The sequence below is a fragment of the Chiloscyllium punctatum genome, chromosome 48, assembly GCF_047496795.1.
Source record: "Chiloscyllium punctatum isolate Juve2018m chromosome 48, sChiPun1.3, whole genome shotgun sequence".
Taxonomy (NCBI): Eukaryota; Metazoa; Chordata; class Chondrichthyes; order Orectolobiformes; family Hemiscylliidae; genus Chiloscyllium; species Chiloscyllium punctatum.
In genome coordinates this window covers 46,496,683-46,520,146 of record NC_092786.1, presented here as the reverse complement: position 1 = coordinate 46,520,146, position 23,464 = coordinate 46,496,683, and the positions used below count along the sequence as shown (strand labels likewise).

The 23,464-nt window shown below is 43.9% G+C and overlaps 1 protein-coding gene across 1 annotated transcript in view; it reads left to right on the top strand.

Moving 5' to 3' along the window:
• Window positions 1–23,464, top strand: part of LOC140468977 (uncharacterized) — a 94,633-nt gene that overhangs the window by 10,146 nt on the left and 61,023 nt on the right. The window contains exons 3-9 of the mRNA XM_072565135.1: window positions 1,014–1,190; window positions 3,087–3,202; window positions 4,702–4,833; window positions 6,197–6,398; window positions 7,049–7,168; window positions 8,043–8,160; window positions 11,994–12,210. Of these exons, the coding sequence (XP_072421236.1) occupies window positions 1,014–1,190; window positions 3,087–3,202; window positions 4,702–4,833; window positions 6,197–6,398; window positions 7,049–7,168; window positions 8,043–8,160; window positions 11,994–12,210 (1,082 nt within the window). The remainder of the gene's footprint in view (window positions 1–1,013; window positions 1,191–3,086; window positions 3,203–4,701; window positions 4,834–6,196; window positions 6,399–7,048; window positions 7,169–8,042; window positions 8,161–11,993; window positions 12,211–23,464) is intronic.

Genomic DNA, 23,464 nt, shown 5'->3' with positions numbered 1-23,464 from the left:
CTGGACCTGTTCACTGTAATCAGAAGGATACAAAGTACTAATAGTTTTGATTTACTGAAAAAAAAGATGTAATTATGTAAATATGACATTGTACCTCAATGCCAAGTCATAGAATCATAGATATGTACAACACGGAAACAGACCCTTCGGTCCAACCTGTCCATGCCGACCAGATATCCTAACCTAATCTAGTCCCATTTGCCAGCACCCGGCCCATATCCCTCTAAATCCTTCCTATTCATATACCCATCCAGGTGCCTCTTAAATGTTGTAATTGTACCAGCCTCCACCACTTCCTCTGGCAGCTCATTCCATACACGGACCACTCTCTGCGTGGAAAAGTTGTCCCTTAGGTCTCTTTTAAATTTTTCCCCTCTCACCCTAAACCTATGCCCTCTAGTTCTGGACTCCCCTACCCCAGGAAAATGTCCTTCATGCATTTCAACTTCATACTTACATCGTTGACTTCATGCTGCCGCAATTAGAGATTTCAGACCATAGCTAAATGACTGCTGAGAAAAAGCGCATTTAAACATAGTTCTTAGTCACACCCGATCTGCACATGTGCCATTGTCTGAACAAAGTGAAATTGGAACAGATACCACGTGCTTTTCCTCCAGAATGAACTGTGGAGGTGGCTGCGGTCACAGGTAACTTCATTGTGAGATAGAGGAACCAGGCTCCCTGTAGAATATCCTTCAGGCCTTGAAACAGCAAATAAAGATAGTAAAAGAGAGAAGTCATTGTAAATACCAAAGGGAACAGTATCTTGTAAAACCCCGGGTAATGTCCCAGAGCTTCCTTAGAGTAGCAATTGAATCATTCTTTTTGTTCGGATAGACATTTGGGCTTGCATTACCATATCATCAGTGGAAGTGTGCTGTTGTTCGTAAGTTTGTTCTGTGTGTGTAGGGGGAGAGGGCAGTAGGGAAGGTACATTTTCACTCCATGTTACTAACTGTTTGTACCTGATATAATGAGACACCATCCTGACCCACTGTCTCCTTTTGCAGGTGTTCCTGTTACTATGGCAAGAAATCTCCTTGGCACTCAGCTCCAGGCAGGTCCGAACCAGGGGCTGGATGGGGTAAAGATGCACGTCTTGGATCTTTATTGTGAAAGTGATAAACTGAAGCGCCCACACTCGCAAACATTGGCAGAATTTGAAAAGATACACGTAGTAGGAAAAGGTGAGGTCAGGGAAAAAGTGGGTATGACTGAGTGGAACACAATAGACTGGGGAATAGTGGCCTTGATTGTGTCTGCCACTAAAAATCTGACACAAACCTTACTTTCAGTGAACAGATCCATGATGCCACAGAATTACTTTTACCCAATTTGAGCTTCATCCTCAGCTATATGTTTAATTGTAAAGTCACAGCCATAGAGATGTACAGCACAGAAACAGACCCTTCAGTCCAACTCCTCCATGCCGACCAGATATCCCAATCCAATCCAGTCCCATCTGCCAGCAGCCAGCCCATATCCCTCCACACCTTTTCTACTCATATACCCATCCAAATGCCTCTTCAATGTTGCAATTGTACCAGCCTCCGCCACTTCCTCAGGCAGCCTATTCCATACACGTACCATCCTCTGCGTGAAAAAGTTGCCCCTTAGGTCTCTTTTATTTCTTTCCCCTCTCACCCTAAACCTATGCCCTCTAGTTCTGGACTCCCCCACCCCAGGGAAAAGACTTTGTCTATTTACCCTATCCATACACTTCATGATTTTGTAAACCTCTATAAGGTCACCCCTCAGCCTCCGATGCTCTAGGAAAAGCAGCCCCAGCCTTTCCTTATAGCTCAAATCCCCCAACCCTGGCAACATCCTTGTAAGTCTTTTCTAAACCCTTTCATGTTTCACAACATCTTTCCGATAGGAAGAAGACCAGAATTGCACACAATAGTCCAACAGTGGCCTAACCAATGTCCTGTACGGCCACAACATGACCTCCCAACTCCTGTACTCAATACTCTGACCAATAAAGGAAAGCATACCAAACGCCGCCTTCACTATCCTATCTATCTGCGACTCTTCTTTCAATAGTGAGTTCACCTAAAGCATGGAAGAATGTCATTTACCCTATGAAGTCTGTGCCAGATCTCTGTATCGAAATGCAATCATTCACCCATTTCCCCAATCCCCTATGGCTCTCTATATTTGTTTCCTTCAAATGATCATTTTTTCTTTGAAATCATTCATCTTCCCTGTTTCCACCACCCACACTGGCAGTGAGTTCCAGTTCATTCTGATTCAGCGCATGAAAAGTTCTTCCTTACTTGTGACCTATATCTCTTGCCCATAATTTGAAGTACTAATTCCATACAAACATAGAAAATAGGTGCGGGAGTCAGCCATTCGGTCCCTCGAGCCTGCCCCACCATTCAATATGATTATGGCTGATCATGCAATCTCAGTATGCCACTCCCATTTCCTCTCCATACCCCTTGATCACTTGAGCCACAAGGGCCACGCCCAGCTCCCTCTTGAATATTTCTAGCAAACTGGCCCCAACAGCTCTCTGTGGTAGAGAATTCCACAGGTTCATAACTCTCTGAGTGAAGAAATTCTTCCTCATTTCAGTTCTGAATGGCTTATCTCTTATTCTTAGACTGGACTTCCCCAACATCAGGAACAATCCTCCCGCATCTAGCCGGTCCAATCCTATCAGGATTTTATTGGTTTCTGTGAGATGCCCCCCCATAGTCATTGTTCCAGCTAACTGGAACAGCTTTTCTTTGTCTACAAAACCTGTTGGAATCTTGTATGCCACTATCAACTCTCCCCTCAAACTCCTGTCCTTCAAGGAGAATGACCCCAGCTCCTGCACCCTAATCCTTGAATCTAATATCCCTCATCCCTGCAATCACTGAAAAACTCCTCTGTGCCCTCTCAAGAACAAAACCACATTTTTCCTTCAGATAAAATGTTCCAGTCTAATCACTATTTCTGTCCTTTTCCACCGTTATTGGATTATCTTATGAGAGTAAATGAAATAAGTCCTTCAGGAATTGTGTGCAGGCTGAGTTTTCTATTCCAGGGAGCAGATATCTGATAAGGGCCCATGTTTTTTTTCCTGGCAGGAGCCTATGGGACAGCAGTCCTGTATCGGAAGAAAGATGATGATTCACTGGTCATATTAAAGGAAATCAATATGCATGAACTGAACCACATCGAGAGGCAGAGAGCAATGAATGAGGTTTGTATTTAGCTCCAGTGTATTTGACTGATTGTGCCACGCACAGTTATAAAGTTAAGGGCCATGCTGAAAACAAAATGAAGACTTACATTTATATAGCACCTTTCATGACAGCTGGATGTTGCAAAGTACTTTAATGTCATTGAAGTGGAATTGAAGTTATAATTGTTTATAAGTGTTGTAATGTAAGAAACATGGCTGCACATTTGCATATAATGGTTAGAGACAAAAAGACCTGCAGATGCTGGAATCCAAAGTAGACAGACAGGAGGCTGGAAGAATACAGCAAGCATCAGGAGGTGCAGAAGTTGACATTGGACCAACTAGTTTGCTTTTGTGATAGCTGATTGAAAGATAACATTGGACAGTACACTGGCAATTCCCCCTCCCATTCTGCTGCAAAGTCGTGCAATGTTGGATCTCATTATGTCCCTGTCAAAGGGTAGATAGAGTTGTGGTCTAACGTTTCTTCTGAAAGATGTCAACCACGGTCAGTGCCTTCAGTACTGCACTGGTATGCCAGGTTTTGATTTTTTTGTATGCAGGTTCTGTAGTCAGACCTGAACCCACAATAGCTCAGGGGGCAAAGCGTTCTACCAGCTGGGCCAATGACTGACATGGAAGAAAATATCAAACCAGATTTACTCACAAGCATCAGAAACCCAGTATCCGATCTGGAACCCACACATTGCAGAATGCATCTAATGGTGCACCATTCCCAGAGGTGGCCATCCCACCTCAGCATTCACTGTCCTGGAAGAGTTCCCAGTGCTGTCAGCCCTATCAGGGAGCCAGCAGCTCCTGAGCCTCATTATCCCACAGGGAATAGTGGGCGTTGCTGAGGAGCCTCAACATGGATGCCTCTTTGGAGACATGCATGTACATTATAAATCCTGAGGGGGGAGGTGTGGTGCAGCCGTTGGGCTCTTCTCAGAGTAGGAAGGGAGACCCCAATGCCGGTAGGTCCACTGGGCCATGAATGCAAAATTCCTATCCCATTGCCCCCTCCCCCTTCCTTTTTGTCACATGGAGCCTTTAATTCCAATAGCCTCCTGACCTGCCATTCTGATAGCAGTCTGTGCAGCTGAGATGAAACTACTCCATCGGTGCTCACAATCCTGAACCCAATTGGGTATGTAGTGGGCTCTGTGACATGGACAGTCAATCTGAGTCCATGCCCATGTTTGGAAAACATGCCCAGTGGCAGGAATGGGTCAGGGTGCCATCTCAAGGTAGCTGCCTGCATTTTCCTGTACCCAAGCCGCATTACATGCCTGGGAACATTCGACCCATTGCATTAAATATGACCTGACCCTATGACTTACTGTCACTAAGTCCTAGGCTACGTAGCCTTGTTTGGCTGAATGTGTGGAACCCCTGCCCTGAAACTGTGGTTCCTTGTGGGTGAACATATACAGTTCTTAACTCTAAGGCTCCATAAGAGCCAGTGTATAGTATAACTGATGCTGCTTTATTTTCTTGCCTCTCCTCTGCTGTAGGTGAAGGTGCTTTCAATGTTGGACCACCCCAACATAATCAATTACTATGACAGCTTTGAAGAGGATGGAGTGCTGATGATTGAGATGGAATATGCAGACGGAGGCACACTAGCACAGTATTTGGCACAGCAGGTATGCATGGAGATACTTGGATGGTGCTGGAGGATAAATAGTACAAGGAGGCTTTTGTAAATGAGAAGAAGCGTTAGTTTTGATTTCCTTTTGACCAATATCATGATATCATGTCATTGGCGGTTCCTCGCAGATGAGGATGACTCTCTCCCACTCTCGGAGTGAGTCTGCAGGTGGCTATACAGCCCAATGCAGCTACTGCAGTCTCTGTTACACAGGGAGCTCAGAAGGTGGTCATGGGAAGGGGTGGCTGGGACATTGGTGTGGCAGTGCGCTCCTTTCCCTATTTTCCCCGGTTTCCATTTTTTTCCAATGGCAAGTCTTGAGGTTTTTGACATCTTCCCAAATGCTCCTCCTCCACTTTGGATGGTCTTAGGCTAGTGATTTCCAGTTGTCTGTGGGAATGCCGCACTTCGCCAGTGTGTCCCTGGAGCACTTCCTCTGTCCACCTGGCACTTGCCTGCCCTTTCTAATATCATCATGTACAATGAGTAAAAGTATCTGAGTCTAAAATGTAGAAACATTGCTGCAATGTGTTTGCGGTATCTTTGCTAGTCAATAAATGAACCTGCAGAACATATGAGATATTTGTTCATTTTACAAGCTTTACAATGAGAGATTTCATCAAAGGTAAAACATCTGGTGAGATAAAGCTCAGAACTGGACATTTTGCACTTTTTCAACTTTAACATCATACTTCTTGCTGTTCATTGAAGGCTCTGTTTGACACCATTCCCCAAGACCTTTTGTTAAACTGTGTAAAAAACACAGTATGCAGAACAAAGCAAGCTGGTTACACTACTGTCCCTCATTCAAAGCCCTGTCTGTATTCCACGTGCTTCTGTTTCTAATTTAGCTCATTGTATTTCCATGCAAATTGAGCCTAGTCTAATGCCTTCTGAACATATCAGCTTATTATCCTTGCTTAATTTCTCCACAAGTTAATTTTGAAATGCCTTTTTTAGGGTATCAATGGTAAGTGTTGAGCACATTAAATTAATCAGAGTGATCCTAGTTTTTCACATCTTAGCTTAGTGGTCAGGATGTTAAAAATCACACAACACCAGGTTCTAGTCCAACAGATTTATTTGGAAGCACTAGCTCTTGGAGCACTGCTCCTTCATCAGGTGGTTGTTGGACTATAATCTGGTGTTGTGTGATTTTTAACTTTGTACACCCCAATCCAACACCAGCACCTCCAAAATTCTCTATGACACCTCCAATCTCAAGAGACTGAAGCAGAACTCATGTCAGTGTGATAGTACCTGACATGATGAGTAAAACTCTTATGGTGTGGCCTTCATTAGTCTGTAGCAAGGATGCTTTCACAAACCTGAGAAGGTTAAATGTCTTTTTGCTTCAGGATCAGGAGTTAGAAGAGCAGCAAATTCTGAACCTCTTTCACCAGATGGTGGCTGCGATCTGTTACCTCCACGAACATAACGTGCTGCACCGAGATCTCAAGACGGCAAACCTCTTCCTCACCAAGAGAGGGGAAGTGAAGCTCGGTGATTTTGGTGTTGCCAAGGTGATGATGACAGGAAGTGAAGCACATACAATCTTAGGTGAGCTTTGCTTCAAACAACTGTTGGACCCGGAAAAGTGTAAATGTGTATTGGAAAAGTGTAAGGTATAGGATAGCTATTAGAGTGTGGGTAAGTGTTGGGCATTTGGTCTCAGGTAAGAGCAGAGACAAACATGTATGGGAAGGAATACTTTGCAGGTAGAGGTTACTGGCAATATAGATGGAATGGACAATGATGGCAGTAATTAGTTCTGGTATATGCTGAGATATTACAAGGAATGTTTGTGTTGTGGTACATTTATATGTATGCTCAAGGCTGGCAATAACCTCTGATGTTTTGCAGGATGGGCATTTCAAGGCAGGCAGTGTCATGGGCTCTGTAGGGAAATGGATAATCCTCAGTAACAGATAAAGGAGTGAGTTGGTATAAATAAAGAAATGTTGGAAATTTAAGTAGTATCCTTTGGCAGTGCATTATGGTCCAAGGAAATAAAAAGGATGCCACACAGGAAAATGTTCCGTATCCAACTGAGTCCGTGTAGCTATTGGTGGTGTGCTTGTAGGGGGTATTGCATTAATATGACTGTTTGTCAACACACTTCCAGAACTGAACAACTCTCCCAGTCAATTAAATGTTAAAAACTCTGATGCCAGGATGAGTCTGTCTAATTGTCACTTTATTCTGTGTAGGTACTCCCTTTTACATCTCCCCAGAGATATGTGAGGGGAAATGTTACAATGACAAATCAGATATCTGGTCACTCGGTTGTATTCTTTACGAGATGGCATGCCGTCAGCGCACATTTGAAGGTAAGATGCTTGAAAAATAGCAACCCATTAGGTTTTGTGGAAGTGCTTTTGGTTAATCGGTAAAAGCACAATTGCTGGCCTATAGTAAAATAAAACATGGCCCTTACAGAACATGGTCGTCTTGTGGCACAGTGGGTTGTGTCCCTGCCTCTGAGCTAGAGGCTCTGGGTTCAATTCCCAATCAGGATTAGATATCTGTGGTAGAAGTTAGGAGAAAGTGAGGACTGGGGATCAGAATTGAAGAGTGGGGTGCTGGGAAAGCACAGCCCGCTCCTTGGGTGCTGTGCTATTCCAGCACCACACGCTTTAACCGTGGAAGATCCAGTCATAATGTAGATGAACAGGTTGATTATCAATCTGATATAATTTCGACATACCCATGGTAGAATGTCTTGACCATGTGCATAAAACAATTAAAGCACTGTAAGAACGTGGAAATAAAAATAGATCTCTTTGTACCTGGGTGCTTTCCTGATCTATGCTTGCATTGAAACTCATCATATAAGTGTCCCAGGAACATGAGAGAGGAATTCAGTTAAGATCTGTACCTGCAAAGGAAATGAAAAAAGTAATAAATTATCTGATGTTCATTGGAAGGGTACCTGGTGTTATTGTAGTACAAGACTTTAGGTATCAAAATGGCTTTTACTATGAACATAAAAATGATAAGGTAAAGCATTTTATTGTTTGTACATCTTCAGTCATTCTCATAGCCATCACGTAGTTGGACTGTTATTTTTTTCAAAAATTGGTTCATGTTTGCAGTGTTATAAAATAATAATCCCACCAAATGCAGGTTCACTGTTCAGTTATCTCAGGATTGAGATTATGAAAAGGGCACATCAAAGCCTTACTGATTTTCTTTCTTTCATAGGAACTAATTTGCCGGCAGTGGTGAATAAAATCATGAAGGGGCAATTTGCTCCAATCACGGATAACTACAGTGCTGAGTTTAAAGCCCTTGTGATGGACATGTTGCAAAAAGAGCCTCAGTAAGTTGCAAATGTATCTGATTTCCTGGTGATTAGCTGGAGAAAATTCCTCAGAAAGTGATAGCTTTCCTCCTCTGTGGCTGCTGATTCCAGCAATCATTTCATCAAAGGTTATTCAGAAGAGGAGGGAGTCTAAAACAGCAAAATATAGGCCAGTTAGCCTATGATCTGTCATTGGGGAAGTGCTGTAATCTATTATGAAGGAAATAGTAGAAGGACATTTGGAAAATCATAAAACAGTCAAGCATTGTCAACATGGTCTTACAAAAAGCAGTGTTTGATGACAGCTGCAACTGCAGGCAACTATGTGTGCACGTTCTTTCGGGAATATACATGCACACGATTCATAACACATGTGTCATCACGTAAAATTTACGTGTGATGTGACACAAATGCAGTATTGCTTATGCACAGTGAAGCAGATGCGATTTTGGAATGGGGTTAAGTGGTGGGGAGAGGGTACACGGGACAGGGAAGGAGTCCCTGGAAGTGAGGAGGGAAGAAGGTGGGGATTGGGGTCAGTTTACAAAAAGGTCCCAGACTCCCATGTCTTTGCTTAGCCTGTCCCAGGATACATGTGTTGTCCCAGTCGTCTGCAAAATCCCATGCAAGGACTGCCACAAACACTACGTAGGACAAGCAGGAAGAAAGTTAGCCACCAGGATACACGAACACCAGCCAGCCACAAAAAGACACGACCCTCTCTCCCTTGTAGCCTTACACATGGAGGAAACAAAACACCATTTCGACTGGGACAACACATCTATCCTGGGACAGGCTAAGCAAAGACATGCCAGAGAATTCCTAGAGGCCTGGCACTCCAACCACAACGCCATAAACAAACACATAGATCTAGATACCATATATCAACCCCTCAGAAAACGAACAGGAAATGACATCATCACAAACCCCAGGAACCCCATCCAGGACAAACATATAAATAGAAAGCAGGAGACAAAAGTTTTACTTCACTTGGAGGTCGCCACTGATGATGTTACCTAACCAGGTAATGAAACGTCTGGATATCAAACCTACAGGAGAAAGTGAGGACTGCAGATGCTGGAGATCAGAGCTGAAAATGTGTTGCTGGAAAAGCGCAGCAGGTCAGGCAGCATCCAAGGAACAGGAGAATCGACGTTTCGGGCATCAGCTCTTCTTCATTCCTGAAGAAGGGCTCATGCCCAAAACATCAATTCTCCTGCTCCTTGGATGCTGCCTGACCTGCTGCGCTTTTCCAGCAACACATTTTCAGCGTATCAAACCTACAGCTCAGCGAGCAAACCTACACCATAAAGTGATAACGTCATTGGGCTAGTAATCCAGATGACTAATTTAATGCTCTAACATCATGGGTACAGATCCTATCAGGGAAATTGGTGGAATTTGAATTAAATAAAGAGGTCTGCAAGGTAAAGTTAGTTTTAATACCAAACTTGGTAACTGCTATTGATGGTCATAAAGACCCAGATGGTTCATTAATATATTTTAAAGATGGAAATCCTTCATCCTTACCTGACCTGGCCTACATCTGATTCCAAAGCCACACCTGACTCTAAATTTCCCTCAGGAGAATCTGAGGACTGCAGATGCTGGAGGTCAAAGTCAAAAAAGTGTGGTGCTGGAAAAGCACAGCAGGTCAGGCAGTATCCAAGGAGCAGGAGAGTCGATGTTATGGGAAAAAGCCCTTCATCAGGAATGAGGGCTATGCTCGAGAATTCGACTCTCCTGCTCCTCGGATGCTAGGCGAAAGTGAGGACTGCTGGAGATTAGAGTCAAGAGTATGGTGCTGGAAAAGCACAGCAGGTCAGGCAGCATCCGAGGAGCAGGAGAATCAACATTTCAGGCAAAAGCCCTTCATCAGGAATGAGGCCTCATTTCTGAGGAAGGGCTTTTGCCCGAAACATCAATTTTCCTGCTCCTCGGACACTGACTGACCAGTGTGCTTTTCCGGAGCCATACTTTTTGATTCTAAATTTCCCTTAGTCTAGCAAGTACAGTTGAAGTTGAAGTACAGTTAAGGATGGATTATGTGCGATTCCCTCAGGTCATGTAAGAATTTTTTTTTAAACGTTGGTTAAGTGAATGGGGAAAGGAAATAGTCAATGGATATCATGTGAGGTTGTCCATCTTGGTGCAAAGAGTAGAAAAGCTGATTATTATTTAACTGGAGAGAGACTGCAGAATGCTGAGGTACAGAGGGATCTCATCCATTCCAACATACAGCCAGTACTTAGGAAGCGACATGGATTGTTGGCCTTTAGTGCAAGGGGACTGGAGTATAAAATTAGGGAAGGCTTACTACACCTGTAGAGGGGATTGGTGCGACCACAACTGGAATGCTATGTACAGTTTAGGTCTCTTCCTTTAAAGAGAGTTGCATTGGAGGTGGTTGAGAGAGGTTTGATTGTTTGGAGAAGGAGGTTATTTGTTTGAGGAAGGTTGAGCTAATTGAGGTAATACTCATTGGTGTTTAGAAGAATGAGAGGTGATCTTATTGAAACACAGAAAGTTCTGAGGCCATTGAACAAGGTGAATGCTGAGAGAACGATTTCCCTCATGGGGAAAGGGAATTTTCTAGAACCAGGGGACACAGTTGGAAGAGCAGGGACTTCCTATATGAGAAAAAATGTAGAGGAAATTCTTCAAGGATTGTTACTTTGAGGCATAGAGTCATAGAGATGACAGCAGTGGAGGTTGGGTCGTTGAATATTTTTAAAATTGAGTGAGACAGACTTTTGATCTAGAAGGGGAAGCGAGGATTATGGAGACAAACAGGATGTGGAAACAAGGCCAGAGCTAAATCAGCTGTGATCTAGTTGAATGGCAGAGCAATCATAAGGAATCAAAGGATCTGCTCCTGCTCTTATTTCTTCTGTTTTTATGACGATAGATCCTGCAAGCATTGTCAATTGTAGACTAAAGTCCACTTAGAATATTCTCCTGTAACTTTGTGTCTCACCAATGGTATCAGGAGAGTCAGTGATATCAAGGAATCTTGTATTAATGTCAAATTTCCCACACAACTCATATACAATAACTCATTGCAAGATGTCCACATGGAAGCTGCACTATTCATTTACCTCCTTCCTACACACACACATACTCACACACATACTCACATTGGTGTATACAGAAATAATAATATCATGGAGAGTTTACTTATTACTTACAATCATTCTATAACTGTTGTGAAGAAGATCAACTAGTCTCACCTCAGTTTGTCTTAGTCTATTATGTGTGGTATCCTTTGTGAGCACTTTCTCTCCTGAATTCAGGAACCTCATGACCCCAGTGGACAATTGGTTGAAAAAAGCACAAGGTTGAGAATTGGCTTCCCCTTTGGCTTCCCGCCAAGGAACACGGAATCATAAATCCTGACAGTGCAGAAAGAGGCCATTTGGCCCATTGAGTCTGCACCTATTCACCAAAGACCATCCCAGCCAGATCCAGCTCCCTGACCCTATCCCCATAACCCCAAATGTCTTTGGCAAATTCAGCTAACCTGCACATCCCTGAACACCATGGGAAATTTAGCATGGCTAATCCAACTGGCCTGCATATCTTTGGACTGTGGGAGGATAACTGGAGCACCAGAAGGAAACCCACGCAGACACAGGGAGAAAGTCACCCAAGGGTGGAATCAAACCCAGGTCCTTGACGCTGTGAGGCAGCTGTGCTAACCACCCAACCTTTTCCTCCAACTTTTCTCAGTGATTTATTTTTACTATCACTCTGGCATCACGCTGGTATTCTTTCTCCTTCTCTTGTCGTGTCTAGCTGTCTTCCAGGGTTATTGTGGGTGAGACTAAGCTTGTGCCTTTCACTTGGGGTAGGTATCGGCCTTCTGCTCATGAGCTGTTGCACCTTCACCTCCCACAAGTGATGGCGAAGTACAAAGAAACTCCAGAGTATGAGGAAGAGCCAGAGACAGGCATTCAACACAACCTGAACCAAAAGCGGAATAGTCACACAACACTTTATTACTTATATATGTCTGATCTGGAACTTCGCCCCATTGATGGTCTGCCTACGAAGATTAAAATTAGACAGGTAAGTGTAATTAAAACATTCCTAATGGTTTCATTTTAAAATTATTAAAACAAACTTACTTTAGCACTTAAGAGTTTAGTCTTTCTACCTCTCTCCTGGTGATGTTGCAGTGGACCTGAGTGATCAGAGGCTTGGCACAAAGACTGAGATTTTGCTTCCCTCAGTGCAGCTGAATAGCTCAGAAGGCTAGAAACCCCACCTTACTGAATGGAGCTGAACTAAAGGGGTCATGGAAAACTTACATGTTAGCTCATCCCTTCCTCACCGTGAATCACACACGTTAAATATTTTGCACCCATCACAGTAGAAAGATTTACAATGGAGTCTTGGAGAGTTTCCTCTTTGGCATCAACCCCAAAATTAACCCCAAAATAATGCATCGTTTTAGCCAGTATCAAGGGACATCCATATATCTCATTTTCAATAGAATGTACCCAAACTTCAAATAGGCTTCAATGGATATAAGCCAGTGATAATCAGAGTAAACTATCTGGAAACTGAAAACCAGTACTGTATATTTCTTCACAAAGTATGGTAACTTGAGTTTTAACTTGTTTATATATACCAGGAAGTACATGTTTAAGAACATGCAATCAGGTAGCTTTGTAATTTTTAAAGACATGGGTCACTGTGAGGATAAATTAAATGAAACAGCAGTCAAAAAACAATAGGAAAGGTTACCAGTTGATAGTGATGTGGTCGCTATTGTCAGTGCTGACTTGATTGCCTCACACTGAGGCTGATCCAATGATGGAGTCTCCATAATTCATTGACTGGCAACCAATTAAAGCATCTGATACACAAAGAGGGAGAGGAAGCTAAGAAAAAAGCTACTTCAGAAAGTTCATACTTCAAACTTGTGTGACCAAATCCCAGATGAATTTATAATGAATAATAGCATTTGAACTTGTTTAATACCTTCTTGCATTGACAACATCTCAAGGCAGTTTGCATAATAATTCCTTTGAAATCGAGAGATTGCTGTTACATTGACAAATGTGTACCAGTTCTTTGCACAGCAACATCCCACCAGCAGCCGTCAGATGAATAGCTATTTAGTTCTTTTTCTGATGTTGTTGGATGTCTGACTCTTCAAATGATGCCAGAGAATTTTTAACAAGGGATGTAGCAAGCCTGGAGTCTGGTTTGCTGAATTGGCTAGATGGTTAACACATGTTTCAGAATAACGTCAGTATGTTGAGCTTCCATCTCTGTTCTAGCTGAGGTCAACGTAAGACCTGCCTGCTACTCACCCTCCCCTACGGTAAAACCATGGCATAAAGCTATGCTTCAGGGACTCTCGAACAATTGAAGATGCTCATGAGAGGAGAGAAGGTTTTGGAAGAACAAATAAGAATGCGGAATACAGGGTTAATGGTAGGGTTCTTAGTCAGGTGGAGGAACAGAGGGATCTTGGGGTCTATGTACATAGATCTTTGAAGGTTGCCACTCAGGTGGATAGAGTTTGTAAGAAGGCCTATGGAGTATTATCGTTCATTAGCAGGGGGATTGAATTCAAGAGTCGTGAAGTGATGTTGCAGCTGTACAGGACTTTGGTTAGGCCACAGTTGGAGTACTGTGTGCAGTTCTGGTCGCCTCACTTTAGGAAAGATGTGGAAGCTTTGGAGAGGGTGCAGAGGAGATTTTCCAGGATGTTGCCTGGAATGGAGTGTAGGTCGTACAAGGATAGGTTGAGAGTTCTCGGCCTTTTCTCGTTGGAACAGCGAAGGATGAGGGGTGACTTGATAGAGTTTTATAAGATGATCAGAGGAATAGATAGAGTAGACAGTCAGAAACTTTTTCCCCGGGTACAACAGAGTGTTACAAGGGGACATAAGTTTAAGGTGAAGGGTGGAAGGTATAGGGGAGATGTCAGGGGTGGGTTCTTTACCCAGAGAGTGGTGGGGGCATGGAATGCGCTGCCCGTGGGAGTGGTAGAGTCAGAATCATTGGCGACCTTTAAGCGGCATTTGGATAGGTACATGGATGGGTGCTTAATCTAGGTTAGGTGTTCGGCACAACATCGTGGGCCGAAGGGCCTGTTCTGTGCTGTATTGTTCTATGTTCTATGTTCTAAGGTCATATTTTGTTTCACTGAGCAGACATAAATTTTGCTGTATAATTTGGGAAAATGTGAGGTTGTCCACCTTGATGAGAAAGATAGAAAAAGAACATCATTGAAATGAAGCGAAACGGGTGACAAAGTGGCTCAGTGGTTAGCACTGCTGCCTCTAACAGCGCCATGGACCTGGGTTCAATTCCAGCCTCGGCCGACTGTCTGTGTGGAGTTTGCACATTCTCCCTGTGTCTGTGTAGGTTTTCTCCATGTGCTCCAATTTCCTCCTGCAAAGATGCGTAGGTTTAGTAGATTGGCCGTGCAAAATCAGGGGATATCAGAATAGGGTGGAGGGCTCAGTTTAGGTAGAATGTTCTTTGAAGAGTCAATGCTTACTTGATGGGCTGAATGGCTGCAATCTGCTCTGTAGGAATTCTAAGAGATTTAGCAGAATGTTGTGATAATGCAGGATCTTTCCTTGTACATGGATCACAGAACGTTAGGGCACAGTTATGGCAATTATACAAAAACAAATGGTTGTTAACTTTATTGCAAGAGGGATGGAACATAAAAATAGAGAAGTCCTATTGCAACTATATAGGAGATTGATACCTCGAGTAATGCATACCACTTGGTTTTCCATATTTAAGGAGGAACGCACTTGCATTGGAGACAGTTTAGAGTAGATTTATTAGATTGATTATTGAAGGTGATGTCTCATCAAGAAGGTTCAAGAAGACTGGACTTAAGCTGGAGTTTGATCTTAGTAAAACATGTAAGATTCAGAGGGAACTTGACAGGGTAGATGTTAAGAGAATATTTCCCATCAGAGAGAGTCTAGAATTTAGTCCAGAAAGGGTCCAATTTCAGAACAGTGGGTCAGCCATTTAAGACTGAGATGAAGAGGAATTGCTTTTCTCTCAGAGAGAGTTGTGAATCTGTGAAATTATTTACCACAGAAAATGGTCGACAATGGGCTATTAAGTATATTCGAGGCTAAGATAGATTTGTAATCAGTAACCGGTGGCTCACTGGTTAGCACTGCAGCTTCACAGCACCAGGGTCCCAGGTTCGATTCCAGCCTTGGGTGACTGTCTGTGTGGAATTTGTACATTCTCCCCGTGTCTGTGGATTTGCTCCGGTTTCCTCCCACAATCCAAAGATATGCCGATCAGGTGATTTGGCCATGCTAAATTGCCCATAGTGTTAGATGCATGGGTCAGGGTGGGTTACTCTTCGGATGGTCAGTGTGGACTGCTTGGGCCGAAGGGCCTGTTTCCACACTGAAGGGAATCTAAAAAAAATCTAAATGCATCAAAGGTTTTTGGGGATAAGACAAGAAAGTGGAGTTGAGGATTATTGATTAGTCATGAACTCATTGAATGCTTGAGCAGACTCAATGGGCTGAATGGCCTTCATGAACTCATTGAATGCTTGAGCAGACTCAATGGGCTGAATGGCCTACATCTGCTCCTATGTCTTAGTTATTGCCTTAGCAGGCTGATATCATTATCTGCCATCTCCCTCCAAAGGGAGAAAAAGCCGAAAGGGCTTTTTCCACATTGTAGGGATCTCCAGCAGAATTCTGGGCCTTCCTGCTGCATTGCCGATGGAGAACCTCAACAGCGCCACACGCCTGCAGCAAGGACAGCCTCTGGTATTCCAGCAACGACATGGGAAAGCAACCTGTGAGCACTGTGCTCCGGGAGGAGGGGGTGGTTTTGCAAGATGGGAGCTGCCAGAAAAGGGGAACACAGGGAGAGCAGGAATTGCAAGGGAATGGGTCCCCAGTAGGGTACCACCTTCTTAATGTCCTCTACCATAATCAGCACGGAGCGTCTTTGACCGAGGGGTGCCCAGCACACCCATCCCATCAAAGTGACAAGATCCTCCTCACTGCTTGACATGTCGTGTACGCGTCATGGTAACAGGCCTTCCTGTAGCGAGGTGAATCTCAGTGAACACAGACCGCCTTCTCAAGGGCAACTAGGGACGGGCAATAAAATGCTGTCGCTGGCTGACCTCGGTCAAAGACGCTCCGTGCTGATTATGGTAGAGGGCATTAAGAAGGTGGTACCCTACTGGGGACCCATTCCCTTGCAATTCCTGCTCTCCCTGTGTTCCCCTTTTCTGGCAGCTCCCATCTTGCAAAACCACCCCCTCCTCCCGGAGCACAGTGCTCACATGTTGCTTTCCCATGCCGTTGCTGGAATACCAGAGGCTGTCCTTGCTGCAGGCATGTGGCCTCTTCTCTCGCACTGCTGGGCACAGGGTGGCATGGGAGGTGAAGCATTGTTGTGATTGGCCAGCAGCCACCGCCTTACCAGCATATGATTGGCTGGGTTTTCATATAGTGGCGCAGCCCTGCTCTAACACTGGCTCTCCAATTGGCACGTGAGACCCTTGACACTGGAACACGATGATGCCCATATAATTGGGACGGCACGGTGGCTCATTGGTTAGAACTGCTGCCTCACAGTGTCAGGGACCCGGGTTTCGATTCCCACCTCGGGCGACTGCCTGTATGGAGTTTGCACATTCTCCCGGTGTCTGTGTGGATGTCCTCCCACAATCCAAAGGTGTGCAGGTCAGGTGAATTGGCCATGCTAAATTGCCCATAGCATTGGGTGTATTAGTCAGGGGTAAATATAGGGTATAGGAATGGGTCTGTGTAGGTTGCCCTTCGGAGGGTCGGTGTGGATTTGTTGGGCCAAAGGGCCTGCTTCCATCCTGTAGGGAATCTAATCTAATAAGGGGGTGACAAGAGGGCTTACTGGTTAGCACTGCTGCTTCACAGTGACAGAGACCCAGGTTCAGGTGACTGTGTGGAGTTTGCACGGTCTCTCTGTGTCTGTGTGTGGGTTTCCTCTGGGTGGTCCAGTTTCCCCACAATCCAACAATGTGCAGGTTCGATGGAATGACCATGCTAAATTATCCCATAGGGACATGCAGGCTAGGTGGACTAGCCATGGGAAATGAGGCATTATGGAGATAAGGTGAGGAAGAAGTGTTCGAGTGGGATGCTCTTCGGAGTATTGGTGCAAACTCCCTGAGCCGAAAGGGCTTTTTCCACATTGTAGGGATTCCGTGCTTCTATTTCTTCCAACTGCCTTAAGCTGTCACCTCAGCAGGGGGAGCCCTGCACAAAGAGGAGAATTTAATCCCTGAATTTTCCATGAGTTTCAATTTGCTCCTTTCAACAGCAGAGGGAGCTTTAAACCAGGAATAACCCGTGCACACAACAACTATCTGTACTTAATATATTTACCGCTGAGACTAAGCTATTTTTGTCTACGACTTTCATAAATAATTTTGTTGGTGTACTTAGCCTGAATTTCATAAATAATGTATACATAAAATGGGATTTTATGCCCTTTTTTCCTCGTCTCTCTCTCTCTCTGTCTTTCTCGTTCATGGAATGATTGAAGGTTGATTACCTCAAGATGTGGTGCACTGTTTTGAAGCCAGAGCAGTTAGGGAAAGCCTCCAGAGAAGAATTATTCAGAATTGAACGGTAAATAATCCAGGAGAGATAATGGCAGCAAGGAGAGATCCAAGGCTAAAGTTGCCAACTTATGCTGGGTGTGTTGGAGAAGGCTTCATTTCAGGCCCTGTTGGTTTCAGCTTTCCTATCAGATCAAAAAGCTCTCTCCTCCCCAACCCTAATATATTCCGAACTAATAAATGGAAGGGTTTAAAGAAATTGAAACACAAATTAAAGAAAACTTTTTAAAGTTGCAATGAGTTTTCTGCCAAATTGGAACGTTCTCCCAAATTGCTCACATTGTTGAATGGTACTCCCAGAGTTTCCCAGATAATTCTGGAGGCTTGGCAGCAGCTATCAGTGTCATGTTGTTCGCCACGATGGCAATACAGACTCAAAACCAAAAACCCCCTCCCCAACAATTAACAGAGTTTCAAATACAGGCATGCTCCATCTAAACCCCAGCTCTAAAGCGTACGCATGGAAAATTGGTTGCCTCAGAAACCAACTGACTGCCACTAAAATAAACCAAAGGCTATGTGAAATTCCAGATACGGATTGCAGTGGAAAATTCCATTCTCAAAGATAGCTGCCCGAACCATCATGTTGAGGAAGAGACAGGTCATGAGCTCCTTTCCCAAATTTTTTTGTTTTATTCATTTGTGGGATAAGCGTGCCATTTACTGCCCATCCCAGAGTGCAGTTAAGAGACAACCACATTGCTGTGGGTCTGGAATCATTTGTAGGCCAGACCAGGCAAGTATGGCAGCTTCCTTTCCTTAAAGGGCATTAGAGAATCAGATGGGTTTTTCCTGACAATTGACAATAATAATCATTATACCCTTCCAGATTATTATTGAATTCAAATGGCACCATCTATAACGCCGGGATTCAAACCCAGATCCCCAGGACATTAACAGGGTATCTAGGTTAATGGTTCAGTGATAATACTACCATGCCATCAAAACCCTACAATCATCCCGCTGTCACATAACTGGCAGCTAGTTTCATCTGTCCACTACACCATCTAGAGACTTCAGGTACATATCATTGCCAACCTCAGTGACTCCTGTTTCTTCACCAGGAGATAAAATGTTCACAGCTCATTACCAATACATTTTAATGTGATCACCGATGCTCAGTAGCAACGATATATCATTTATAAAATGCACTGCAGCAGCTCACCAAAACTCCTTCGATCTTTTAAACCCACAAGCTCTACCCTTCAGAAGGATAAGGGCAGCAGAAACTTGGAAGCACCATCACCTGCAACTCCCCCTTCTACAACCCACTCTACCGTGAAACTATATCACCCTTCCTTTACCATCACTGGGCCAGATTCCTGGAATTCCCTACGACAGTTATGTGTGCACCTCCACACCTCCAAGACTGCTGTGGTTCAATAAGACAGCTCACTACTGGCTAATCCAAGGGCAATTAGGGATGGGCAATATGTACTGGCTCAGCCAGCAGTGCCCATATCCCACATACTAGAAACATATAGCAAAAATATGCTGCAATCAGTGGATTTTGTATTGGAACAAAGGTGGAAAAGATCTGAAGTAATGAATTTTAAAAGCTTAAATACCTTCAGGAATTTGGCAGCTGTATGTTTGACCAGTGCACTAAAGATGTACAAAAATGTAGAACTTTAAAGAGACCTCAAGAATAACTGGAGCAAGACATTTATGAGGTGAAATTGAACATATCAGCAAATGGTGGTATCCACGATAAAAGCCATTTTATACTTGACTGGGAAACCCTTCAATGTTAACATGGCCACAACAACAAGTAAACGTTCCTTTCCCAATGCTGATAGCTCAACTCTTGAAGCAGTTAGGTCCTTTTGAGAACCGTTCAGAATGAAAGACAAACTCATCACAAAGTGGGGAGAGGTGTGCCTATTGACTCGGATTATGGGATGATACAAGTTATTAGTGCCTTATTGGGTTCTTATGGCACTTTGCATGTTCAAAGTTTGAAGCTGTGGATGCATACATTCTTTCATTTCTTCTGGTTTTTATTATACACAGCAAAGTTGCTTTTTGTGCCCTATTTAAGTGTTTCATCAGGATCCACACTTAGTTCTGTTGAGAAAAGAATGCATAAGGAAAAGGTTCACCACCACTATTCCCTCTGTCCTTCCCAGTCACTGCACAGACCCCCAACGATCCGTGTGCCGCTGTGACCAGAGAAGGTGGAAGTGACTGTGTTGACGTGTCGATCAGTGTGGCGTGAACCCTCAGAGTGGGCTGCACAGCCACACAGCTCAGAGGGAACTTTGGCCACTGCCCTCTTTAGCATGCCACTGGGCTGAGGCAGTAGAATTGGCCTTGCCAGCACTTCACAAGAGTAAAAGGCAGCAAACTTTCTTGAGAAATTTGATCAAAACAAAAACTCTCTGCTATTGTCATTAGGATCTATAGATGACATGGTGTCTCAGTAGTTAGCATGCTGCCTTATAGCCCGAGCAACCTTGGTTCAATTCCAGCCTTGGGCAACTAGTATTTGTACATTCTCCCTGAGTCTGTGCAAGTTTCCTCTGGTTTCCTCCCATAGTCTGAAGATGTGCAGGCTAGGTGGATTGGCCGTGCTAAATTGCCTCATAGCGTCACAGGAATATGCAGGTTAAGTGGGTTAGCCATGTTAAATGCAGGATTATGGGGATAGGGCAGGATGCTTTTCTGAGGGTTAGTGCAGGTCTGGATGGGCTAAATGGCCCCTTTCTGCATTGCAGGCATTCTAAGTATTGTGACACAAATTAGGAGCAGGGGTAGGCCGTTTGGCATGTGGTACCTCTCCAGTGTTCCATAAGAGCATGGCCGATCTGATGTGGCCTCAACTCCATATTCCTGCCTACTTCCCATTAACCTTTAACTCCTCTGTGAGTCAAGAATCTATCTAGCAGTGCCTTAAAAATGCACTCTCTGCTCTCCAGGGAAGAGAGTTCCAAAGTTGCTTGACCCTCTGAGAGAAGACGTTTTTCTTCATCACCTTCTCAAACGGAAAACCCTTTATTTCCACACTGTGCCCCCTCATACCAGCCTGAGCAACACAGGGGTATCCTTTTGCCATCTGCTTCATCATCTTTTCTGATCCACAGCGAGACCAGGCTGTCAAGTGAAGTAAACCAGGCAATGTCACCCTGATGTGTTGAGTCTCCCAGGAGCCAGACACCGATCAACCTTGCCTCACTTTGGCAAGCGAAAGCTCGTTTTGAGCTGGACAACGCTGCCCACTGCAGAAAGACAGAGAGGGAATGAGTTTGTGAACTCTCCACCACCCCCACCCCAGCCTCCACTAAACTGAGTGAGTGCAACTCAGTGCTAACTGAGAGGCAGAGACAGCCCTGGAGTTTGAATGTGAGTTCCATTATGGTTAGAAGCTCTGTACTTGAGCAGCTGATCAGGCCTTTGAGCTAAAGATATTATGAGCCAGAAAATGCATGTCCAGCTTTCTGTTTATCTTACTCTATTATTGTTCACCTTTCACCCTCATCTCACAAAAATGTCAGTCACAAAAGATTTTGGTTTGGAAAAGCAAACGGTAGAAGGTCAGAGGGTTAAAGACATCAGTTCCAGTAATGCAAAGATCACATCCTCAAACTGAGAGATGGAATGTAATATTCACACTCTTACTCATTGCCTTTAAAGGCAGGCTTGTGGGAAAGGAGTTTTCATAACAGACAGTGTCTGAAGAAATTCTAAACTTACCTTTTTTTGTTCACGTTGATACCCATCATATTTCAGCTTAGAAAAATGACTTTTTTGTGGAAATTAGTGGATGCATGATTGGTTGGCTGTGTGGCTCTCTTCAATCTGCAATTATGTCGCTCAGAGAAAGCCAGTTGTTTGAAATGTTCTTGTTTACAAGTACCGTTGTGAATGAGGAGAGGTGACGACAGTGGAGGTAATCTACTTTAAGATGACCAACAGGCTTGGTATTTGCCCAAGTCTTCCTAAACTGTATGTCCGTCTGGTCCTCACCTGTACTCACATTCACAGCTACATCACGGAGTGTGTCACTGTAAAATGACAAATTGCACTGTAATGGCTGGAGGAGGGGGTGGAAAAGCTGAAACACCAGAAGGATGCTATTCGACTTTCTGTACAAGAAGCTCAGCTAATCCCAGTCCCCTGCCATTTATCCACCATCTTGAATTTTTTGCTGTCTTCAGATAATTATCAGTTCCCTGTTGAAAGTCACAATTGAACCTGCCTGCACTACATTCTCAGGCAGTGCATTCCAAACCCTAACCACTCGCTGATGAAAATAGTTCTTCCTCAAGTTGCCCGTGGTTCTTCAGTCATTCACCTTAAATCAGTGTCCCTGGTTCTCTAACCTTCTGCCAATAGGAGCAGGCTTTCCCTATCAACTCTGTGCAACGCCTCAAAATTTTGAAATTGATTCCATCAAATCTCCTGCCAACCTCCTCTGACTCCCAAATTCTAATCTATCCTCCAAGTGAAGTTCCTCAACCTGGAACCATGTTTGTAAATATTAGCAAAAATTAGTCAGCCACAGAATCACAGAGATCCACAGCATGGGGAAGGGCGGTTCAGCCCATTGTGTCCCATTGGTCAAATACAACCACCTCAGTATTCTGATCCCTTTTTCCATCACTTGATGCATCACTGACCTTTGTGCACAACTGAGACACTGAGGTTTTCTGAGTGATGGTGTCACTGATGAAGCCACATTTGTTGCCCATGCCCTGTTTCCCCAAGATGATAGTGGTGGTTCCTAGCAGTTGTCTGAGTCATTTTTACAACAGGGTTGCTAACTGGGTCACTTCAGAGGGAATGAAAAGCCAACTATGTAGTGTGTGAGTGAAGGCTCGTGTGATCCAGTCTGAAAAAGGTGACAGACTCCTTTCTTAAAAGTACATTGATGAACTTTTATGACAGTTTTTCACAGTCATTCTTTCCAGATGTTAGCACAGATGTTACTCATTATCTTCAATTCAGTTCCTCAACTTGAACTCACCACCATGAGTTACCAATCCAGTGCCATTAACTACAGAAATAAAAACTGAAGTTGCTGGAAAAGCTCAGCAGGTCTGGCAGCATCTGTGCAGAGAAATCAGAGTTACTGTTTCAGGTCCAGTGACCCTTCCTCAGAACAGTGCCATTAACTGTTACTCTACTTTTCAACGGTCACTTTACAAAGCTGTACATCATGTGAGGGATTTATTCATTTTTATTTCCTTGAGATGTTTTCCCGCACACTTCCCACAAAGGACAGGAGTCAGTGTGCATGGGAGGTTAAAGCATTGAAACAAATCAATGTGTCGGTGAGTTGGGGATCGACTGAGCTTTGTGGTTGAGAAGAGACAGAGACTCGGTGATGTCACTGCACAAGTAATTCAGGGAGGCAGGCTAATGATATGGGGGCATCGGCACAAATCCCACTAGGACAGCTCATAGAATTTACATTCAGTGTACAAATCTGGAGTACAGAGTTAATCTTAGCCTTGGTGACCATGACAAGGGGTCATAATTTAAAAGTAAGATGGTGCGTAGTTAGCACAAAGATGAGGAAGCATATTTTTTTCTCTCAGAGGGTTATGAGTCTTTGGAATTCCCTTCCTCAAAAGGCAGTGGATGCAGGATCTTTACATCTTGTGAAGACAGATAGATTCTGGATTCCCAAGGGGATAAAAAAATCATCGGGGATATGCAGAGTTAAGGTTAAAATCAGAGCAGCTATTATAT